This window comes from Mesitornis unicolor, unplaced genomic scaffold (assembly GCF_000695765.1).
Source record: "Mesitornis unicolor isolate BGI_N332 unplaced genomic scaffold, ASM69576v1 scaffold13322, whole genome shotgun sequence".
Lineage (NCBI taxonomy): Eukaryota > Metazoa > Chordata > Aves > Mesitornithiformes > Mesitornithidae > Mesitornis > Mesitornis unicolor.
The window spans coordinates 855-10543 of NW_010167180.1; the positions used below are offsets into that span (position 1 = coordinate 855).

At 53.2% G+C, this 9689-nt stretch overlaps 1 protein-coding gene across 1 annotated transcript; it reads right to left on the reverse strand.

Moving 5' to 3' along the window:
- Positions 1–1077: 1077 nt before the first annotated feature.
- On the reverse strand, positions 1078–9341 carry ASXL1 (additional sex combs like transcriptional regulator 1; the record flags this gene model as incomplete). The annotated part of the gene is made up of 10 exons (XM_010178604.1): positions 1078–3906; positions 4600–5212; positions 5603–5708; positions 6190–6286; positions 6377–6540; positions 6946–7098; positions 7373–7466; positions 7808–7905; positions 7980–8100; positions 9228–9341. Coding segments are annotated over 10 exons (4389 nt in total), but the record flags the coding sequence as incomplete, so codon positions are not given.
- Between the last annotated feature and the right edge of the window lie 348 nt (positions 9342–9689).

A 9689-nucleotide genomic window follows, 5' to 3' on the forward strand; every position in this document is an offset into this window, starting at 1 on the left:
ACCAGGGGCCGGGGGAGCCCAGACCCCCCTGTGCATTGAGCCCTGGGTTAGGCCAGACCGAACACAGGGGCTCTGACTCCAGGTGCAGAGTAATAACTAACACCACTTTAATGCAATACTGCTGCAGAGCCTGAAAATCCAAGGGGAAAACCAACAAAAAAAAGGAACCCTTTATGGTCTATGTACATTACATCCATTTACAGTTGGCCAGTACTGTGTACAACATATAAATACATGATCAAACAGATGCATAGAGGATACTTACAGGAGCCAAATAATTCACTTTATACATCCAAGGATGAAAATATATAAAAAAAAAAACCCAAAAGGAAAGGAAGAAACACTGCTTTCAATGCCGGGTGACGGTCACACAGACGCACAGCCCATCGGGTGGTGTCCTCGTGGCCGGGCTGCAGCGGCCACGCACGCAGCCCCCAGCCCAGAACCTCCTGCAGAGCAGCACAGGGCGCTCGCTCGGCACCCATTGCTTTTCTTTCCTCCTCCTGCATCCTCCTGCAGGCTCCATCCCACGCGTGGTCGCTGCACCCAGCTCCGCAGCCCCTGCCCGGTGCTTTACTGGGCACCACGTCCACCGTAGCATCCAGAAGCGTCCCTGCAGAGCAGCTCTGTGCTCACACCGTGTCCAGCCACGCGTCCCATACAGACTGGGAATGGGGATGGCAGAAGGGAGAGTGGAAGACTGTAGGGCCTCACCTAGCGCAGCCCTGAAGTAGAAAACCCCCTGCTCCAGTTCCTTCGGGTGGGAAGATTTCCTCGAGGAGGGTCCGCGCACGGCCACAAACTGGTGGGTGTTCCCAGGGCGGCACGAAGCAGCAGAGCGGCTCCGGCGGGGCACGGCCCACAGAGGTCGGGTGTAACCGGGAGCAAGAACAGGTTTTGCACTGGAGATCGGAGTGGGAAGGCAAAGTCAACTTTTTTTTTTTCCTCACCAAAACAAGGTGTAACAGCATTTCTACTATAAACAAGAGTAGTATTTTGTGTACAGGCGGGTTTGGGATCGGCCGTTCTCAAAACAACACGCACCGAACGTCCAGTCTGTCCCGGGGCCATCGTTTATTATCTCACCACAAGGCACAAGACGCAGAGCTTAGAGGGTCCGATACAGTCGTCGTGGCAGAACGCCCCGCAGCCCTTGCACATGATCATGGCTTTGAGGCTGCACGAGCACTTGAAGGCGATCTCCTCAACGCTGCTGCTGTCGGCAAACATCTGCACGGACAGGGCCGCGTTGTGGCTCGCTTTGTGGCCGAGCTGCACCACGCTCCTGGGGAAAGCCGGAGCGTTGGACGAATAATTAAAGCCGGTGGGATTCAGCTGCAGCTTAGAAAGCTTCCCGTAAAACGCCTGCTTGATATTGAGCTGCGAGGGAATGGAAGAAGGCTCCAAGGGCTGACCGTGCCCTTTCCCCGCTTCCCTGGAAAACCTGAAGAAAGGCAAGTCCACGACCAGCGGAGCGCTTTGCTCGGCCGCCTCCGCGGGGTTTTGCGCCGTGTCCTCCCGGTTCTCGGCGTTGCTCTTGGCCGGGCTGCCGCATCCCCCCGCGTCCTCGCTCTTCAGCCCCGCCAGCGCGTCCCCGTGCGGCTTGGCCGTCCAGCCCTCCCTGGCGGCCGGCGCATGGCTCTTGCTCTGAGCGCTCTGCTTGCGGGGGGACGCGGTTCCTACGGCTGAAGCGGGATCCGAGGCCCTGAAGTGATGCAGTCTGACAGCGGGGTTGCCAGGAAAAGCAGAACCAAAGAGTTTCCTGCCTTGAACTCCAACGTAATTTTTACTGCCTGATGCGCCTCCCGGCTGGTTTGGACCCAGAGAAGTTACAGGTGGAGACAAAAACCGAGGCTCCGTGGAGGCATTCAACTTCTCCGGACTTTTATTTGCGGTGACACTCGTCAGTGGGTTGTGCTGCGGCACCTGATGGCCCTTGGACAACTCCTTTTGCTCCTCAAAGCTACAGGAAGAAAATGTCCTTTCCCAAGGGGCTGCATCCTCAGGCTTCTGAGAGGCACTTCCCACGTCCACCACTTGGTCCTGGCAGCTCAGAGCTGAGCCAGCTCTGGGGTGCGTGTCTGGAACGGAGCGATCCTCCGCATCCTCTGCTCCAGGCGGCGCCGCTCCCGCTCCGCGCTTCCGTTCCTGGGCATCTACAGAAGATCTCACCGAGTGGAAGTCATCGCTGCTGCTTGGGGCGCTCCTCTTTGCTCCTATCTCTGGAGAAGGCTCTTTGCCGAAATAGCAACTGCCACCTCTCTCCATCTGCAGGGAGAGGCTTTCTGGCTGCTTGTCCAGGGGTGGCTGTGTAACTTCCAGCTTGATGCTGGGGTGGGATGCTGGGAGAACCTCCTCCAGCGGAAGGCTCCCCTTGAGCAGCTGCATCACCAAGGGGTTGTTGGTTTCCACAGAGGACACGGGGCGAGCAGAACCCAGCGCCCGCTCGGGCTTCTGGGGCGGCGGTGCCCGCGGTGCCCACCTCTGCGATGGGGGTGCAGGGAAGTCCACGACACAGGCACGGCCGCCTGCTTCCACCGGTGACTTTGGTCTAACCCTGCAGCTCTCAGCGCTGCCGTGACAGGAGGAGCCCTTCCCAGCCACCGCCCTGCAACACGGATCCACATCTGTGCTCTCATCGGCCACGTCCCCTTCGAAGTCTGAAGCCGTGTCTGTGGTTTCACTGTGTGTGCTCTGCACCTCATCATCTCCGTCTGTCTTGGCCTCTTGAGTCTCTCTCAGTGGCTGATGTGCATTTTGTGGCTCTGTTCTTGGGCACTGCTCCCTCAGCTGCAGCAGCACATCAGGGCTACCTGTCCTGTCCTGAGAAACAAAGTCATCATGGAAGGAGGGTTTCACCTCTGACTCCTCGTTCTCTTCCTCATTACTGAGTTTGCCATCGCTCTCTTCCTCTGCCTGCAGGAGCGAGGAGTTACACAGCACAGGGGCTGCTTTCTCTGCTCCAGCAGTCGCTGTTTTGGAGTTACCGCTATCAGCAACACATTTTTCCACAACCGTTTCAGAGCCATTCAATCTAAATCTAGACACGGTTTCTGGCTCAGGGCTCTCTGTACCACCCGATGGTAACGCTGGCAGAGGAGCAGGAGAGCTGGAGGCCTTTTCCTTTGCCCCAGAAGGATAACCCAGCTGCATGGTGGGAGCACCAACATCTCCAAGCCCTGACAGCACCTGATCCCCCGCAGGATGGAGCGCAGCTCCCTGCACCCGACAACACGACAGATCGCTCGCTGCAGGAACCGCGCGTTTCGGCTTGGTACTCTGCCTCTCCTGTGACGGCATCTCGGTCCTTGGGTCACAGAGGAGCTGCTCAGGGCTCTGCTCCTGCCTCTCAGAAGCTGCACGGTCTAAGGGCGACCCAGTCAAAGCAGCACAGGGCGGCTTTTGAGGAGAACCATCAGCAGGGCGAGCTCCCCCTGCGCCTGCGGTGCGCTGCACGGCATCACCCCCCTCGCTCTTAGAGGGAAAGGGGTCTTGTCTCGCAGAGAGGAAGGAACTGGCGCTCCCCTCCTGAGCAGCCCCCTCGGCGCTCGCCCGCTCTCCGTTCAGACGGACAGGCGGCAGTAATTGTGCTCGTTGTAGATCTGACGAACGCTTTCCGTGAGCTCTCCTTGATCTCCTGTGCTCTGCGCGGCCGCCGGATTCTCCTCCGCCTCCTCCTTCGTCAGCGCCTCTCCCTCCGCCCGGGCCGCCCCCGCCTCCGATGGCGGCTGTGGCAGCTTCTCGCTGGGCTCGGGCTTGCAGAGCGCGGGCTTTGATGTCTGCGAGTGTCCTGGCCCCGGTCCTGCCCCGGCCGGAGGGCTCCGTGTTGGGGATGATCCTGGGGCATATCTGGTAAGCGGGCTGACCCTTAACCACCCAGGGTGGTTTAATACGTGAAAGTTGAATCTGAAAGAGAGGGAGAAGCAGTCAGTTCTAGACCTCGGCCCTTCGCAGACACTGAAATGCATTTTCATTCACAAGAATACAACGAAAGTCTAAAAATTCCAACTTAAACACTAATTTGTAGCCTGCTCCCCATTACCTCTGCTTATGCTCTGTCATACAGTACGTAAAGCTCACTTAATATTAACGTGATTTTACCAGAGCCAGCAGACAAATACGAAATAAGCGATCTGCATTCAGAGCCTCAGAAATCAAAACCATCTCCTTCACGTCAGGAGGACCACCCTGAAGGCAGCAAGATGGACACCTCCAGTGAAAATGAGAAAAATCAGGAGGAATACAGAGATTCTGCCCAAAAGGAAAGGAACGAGGAACCTCACAGGATCAAGAGCAGGGTTTGGAGGTCTCTTGCAACAAGTCAGCCAGTGTCAGGAAAAGCGACTCCTGCATGCACAGAAACCCGCACTAACGAAATCAAGGTTACCCCGGCTCCTGTGCAGAGACCTTGGAAGGAATTTCCACTCTTTGCCTGTCTAAAGAAGACAGCAAACCGTGGTGTGCAGAGGTGCTCAGCCAGCTCTGCCAAGGAATCCCTGCCACCTCTTCAGAGGACAACGCTTGACATCTTAACAATGTTTTGATGCTACTGAGCGTGGCAGCCCTGAGACACCGCGCAGCTACAATTGTCTTTCCTACCCGGATGGGTGGGACTTTTGGCTCCTCTTTAGTAGGCTGTGGCTTTTCTGGGTGAACACTTTCAATTGTGTTACGAAAGGACTGACGATCTTCAAGCCGGGGCTTCTTTTCGGGGAAGGACGCGGAGGCAGCCTCCTCAAAGCATTTCCTCTTCTGGTCCTTGGGCTCCCGGGCAGAGTTCTCCTGGGGCAAACTGGGAATTCTGCTCGCAGCTGCCACCGGATCCTCCGATTTACTGTGGAATTTGGAAGTCTCTGGGGTGAGGTGCAATTCTGAGCTCTCTGGCTTCAGTCCTGCGGCCGAAGGGCTCGTCAGGTCGTCTTGCTTCAGGTCTGCCTCGGGCTTTGTCTCTTTATGAAGGGAGGAATCCGCTCCGGCAGAAGCGGCCTCTTTGGCAGCCTCCGTCTGCTCCGGTTCGCGCAGTTTGTACAGGCTCCTCCTGGCTCTGCAGCGCAGGTCAGCCCGGGAGCGCTTCTTGAAGCGCCCGTCTCTCTGCCGTGTGGAGGGACCACGTGGCAGCCTCGCTTCTCCTTTGACAGACGCTCCCGTCCTGTTCTCGGCGTTTTCCTGCACCGAGTTCTGCTCCTGGGATTCCTCTTGGGTCAAGCCCAACCTAGGAGGCAAACAGAAAACCTGGCTAAAAGCTAAAGCCCATCCTCATTTAACATCTTTTAGATTACAAAGCAGAGACTCATGCAAGCCTCGCTAAGTCAGTCTGCAATGGGATAACCTATACATTTCCTATCCCACGTTACTATCGTGGGAAACGAGCAAAATAAGAGATTTGTGATGGAAAATGAGTAATATTAACTTGTCTTGGAGACAAAACAGGCTACAAAACTGTGCTGTGACCTGGCCAATTCCATGAAGCATTTCCCTGGAGCAGCTCTGAATGATTCACTCCACTACCTGTAGGAGTTTACGCTGCATCTTCTCAGGTACCCACAAGCACAACCACACACAAACATACATCAAACAGGACAGAGGAGGTAAAATGTCTCACTTTTGTCCGTAGTAGTCCTCAAAGAACTTCTCTTTCCATTGCTCCACTCTCTTTTCCTTTTCCATCTCCTGCCGGATCCGAACCTGCATCTCATGGGTGAATTCACCTACACGGAAGCGAGAGACTGAAATTCAGTTTCAAACAAAACCAATTCTGCAAACGCAACCTTGTGTGTTCTGACACGAAAGCAGCTATGTACACAAAGGACAGATTTGCTGTTATCACCCTGCTCTCCACTCTACTACGGATCCACGTGCTGCCTGCAACTCTAAGGGCAATGATTACACAGCCTCAAGCCAGCCTGAAAGAAAACAATCATGTTTTACCAGACACAGGTAAGGAAAGGTAAGCCTGGCACTACTTCACACCTCGACCACTTTGCTCTGAAGGTCCCACAGCACTAAAGGAAAGCACATCTTTCATTTTAAAGAAAAAACAAACAAAAACCCAAGACAAGCTGGGGGCAAAATAGCCAGATGTACTGCGAAGCTGGACTAAGCTCTTCATTAACTGTAAAAGAAAACCCAAAAAGATCCCATAAAATGAGCACCTGTTCTCCAGCCACCCAGGAAAGCAAACCCGCTCACCATCAGCCAGACGCTCCCTCCAGCTCTGCGCAGCGTGGGTGAAGAACTCGTTGTTGAGAGCGCTGCCGCTGAGACGCATCAGCCCGTCGGCCCCCACCTGACGGGACAGAAAACGTTTGCTCCAGCCCTTCCGAAATCAGAAGGCAACGCAGAGAATGGAAATCACCCGCGTGCTGCTCCCTCCTACCTGTCTGTCCACCTCTGGCAGGAGGTACAGCAGCTGCTGCTGGAAGTGCGACGGGAGCGCGTTGAAGGTTCTGGAGTTTATCAGAGCTCGCAGGTTTGTATTGACCAGGATGGAACCGGGCGTTTCAAAGTCAATGTCCTCACCCCTGTTGCGTTTCATTTGTCCTGGAGTTTAAGGACAGGCAAATAAATATTGCTGTATACAAGCACGTCAGCATTATGGGCGAGAAATTCATGTCAAACTACTGCAGCGAAAGGAGCAAGATCTATGAGAAAAGACTGTTGTATTCAAGCGTGAAGACTCTCAGACATTAATTAACAGATATGCAGCTGGAATCGGGATACGAGGTCACATTTCTGTCATACTCAGGTACAATCATCGATGCTGCTCTTCAGAGCAGGCAAACTTTGACACAAAGGTCTCACTAATGTTCGAGCAAGATTGCCTGGCTTGTGAGCCTTAACATCACCATATGCCTTCTGAAGGCAGAGAACCGTGGTGTTTGCTCAGGTACAAACAGCCTGCTTTTACAGCCAATTATTCTTCTCCCTGTGATCAGAAGCACCTACCAGCCGAGGGCTTTCGGATACCTCTGAGGAGCTGCGGAGGATCCCTGTTTATTTCTGTTCTGCTGCGCAGGGTGGCTTTGCACAGGGCCAGGGAGGAGCTGCTGCTGCTGGACGTGCTGCTGCTCTCCCCGTCAGCGTGCCGTCCCGTGAAGCCTGAAAGCAAAACGAGTTCACAAAAATACACAAAGAACAGCAGAAGCCCAACTTGGAGAGTGGTTTAATGTACCTGCTATTAACAGACCCACTATTACAGGTTACTACTCAGTGACCAACTATTTTGACGGTTAAACATACACAAAACTCTCTCCAGTCACACACATCCTCATCATGGGTTAAAGAGAGGCAACCTTACAGATAAGCAGGGACCAGTGGTTAAAAGCTGTCCATGCAGTCATTAGAAAACCACCACAACACAAGCAGTGCTCACCAGAGGCAGACTCCATGTGAGCCCCGTTTACTTTCAGTGGTGTCAGGACAACACGGGGCAGCATTACACCAGTCTTCTTCTTTTGTTTGGTTGTCTGCAGTCCAGGAAGAAACCAACAACAAAACAAAGGAACAAGGATGTTAAGGAGGGGTCACATAATCCTCTAAGCAGCACGTCCCTCAGCTCAAGAAGTACCTAGCTCCTAGGTGAAACTTCAGGTGGCATTTCGTTTATGAATAGCAGGGAATTCACAGTTACCTTCCTGTACACAATCCCTCCCCACTCTGCAAACTCCTCACCTACAGAGACAGCCTCGTAACTCTCTCCAAGGCACCGGTGACAGCCGGTCCCTGTCACGCTCACCCAGCCATCGCACACCAAGGAAAGCTCCCCTCGAGAGGCTTCGTGCTTCCCACGACTCCCACTTTTCCCCACCTGAGAGGCAGTTCTGTAGCTCTCCCTGGTCGCAGCGGGGCCCTTGCTCTGGGATTCAGTGGAACAGGAGGCGTTCGAGGAGGTTTCATCAAGAGACACTGAAAGAGACGGGCACTCGGTCAGACACCGAAGCAGCTCCCATAGCTTCAGATTAACGGCGTCAGACACTTACCATCGTTATCACCACTCACAGTGCTTGCTTCATTGGACTCGCAGCTCTCTGCGTCTGCTGTGTCCTCCAGCTCCTCCCCTTCGGGCACCGACAGGTTCCGAGACCACTGCAAGGCGTCCTTCTAAAGGGGCAAACACAACAGGGATGGCTGCAGCCCTCCCTCCCAGCCACTGCCACTTACACCAGCAGGAACAGACCATTCAGTGCTGATCATTTTTAAGCCTTTTTAAGCTTAATTTTTTTCCCCCCCATCTTTTCTACTTTAATCCCTGAAGCAGAAAGGTATTTTAAAGTATATTTGGGCTCCCAGTGAAACAGAAGTCACCTGAACCTTGAGCACGCTTCACAGACACCTCTTAGACGAGTAACTCAAACACGTCCAAAATATCCAAGGTTAATGTTTCATTGCAATTTTCTGCAAGCAAGCAGTTTCCATTAAGGAGAAGGATCTCATTCTCAACACAAAAGAAGAGGTAGCATCAGAGTAGCCAGATACTAAGGTAGTAAGCTTAAGAGATGTATTTCCTATTTGCACAACCAAAGCCATTTCAATTCCATCTGTTTCCAGCAACATACGGCAACTCAACCAAATCTTCTGACAGCAGAAAAAGAGATGCAAATGCAACACCTGAGATACCTCTCGTCTATCAGGCTGATATTTATCAGGGAATCCAACAGCACAAAACACCACAAAAGAAAAGCCTAAGACCAGAAGCATTTTCAACGTTTACCATTACTGGGACAATAACCTACAAATAAAAACGTTCCAGAAAGACCTCAAAATGCGAGGAAACTGGTGACAATAAATACACACAGAATGCAGCAGAACACAGAACAACCGACCAGAGCAATGAATACACACTCTCCTATCAAGATCTCACTCGTAGCTACAAGCCCTCGGACCAATTTAATTTACTGGGTGGTGGTGTTCCTCGTGGCTGCCAGAAAAGGAGCGAACGGAGCCGTTCCGATAAGCAGCCACCTGAGTCGGACACCAAGCGCTGGAGTAAGAGGCGTTATCTTGCTTGTCCAATTCAAGAAATAATCAGCTTCTTTAAAAAGGAATTTATCATATGTGGCTGAACACAGCTGCGAGGCTGCAATGAATTCCAGATGTTTTCACATGGCGGTCTCACACGTTCAGCTCCTCCGATGCTCTCACACGGCGATGGTTCAGTGCTCGGCTACATCAGAAGCAGAATTTGCACCTCGGCGAGGGCAGCAGCTTGGCATTTGCTCAGCACTTACCTTGAGCGTGAAGAGGCTGATGCGGCCGGGCAGTTTGTAGAAGAGCCCGTCGCCTCCCCTGGAGTTGGAGTGCAGCATCGCGTTGAGGCAGGCGAGGGGAGACGTGCCGCTGCAACGCAGAAAGGCAGAGACAGCGCGTTAGGAAACGGCCTCGTCAAGAAAACAGCGTTAGGAAAAGGCCTCAGCAAGAAAACAGCCCCAAGGAGCTGTGCAAACGGGCGTCGTTTTGGCTGGCTGGGGGGCAACGAGGATGGTCATTAACTCCAAGGGACGGGCACGTCGTTGCTGTTTTAATTTCTGACCTGTACGTCAGCCCTAACACATCACAGCGGAGCAACGGGCACAAAACAGGAAACGTTACGCCAATTTTAAAGTAAGGCTCGGCCATTTGTAGATGTTTTTAAGTTTTATTACCCAGTTTCCTCCCTTTCCCGGCTTGAAATTTATTTATTTATTATATAT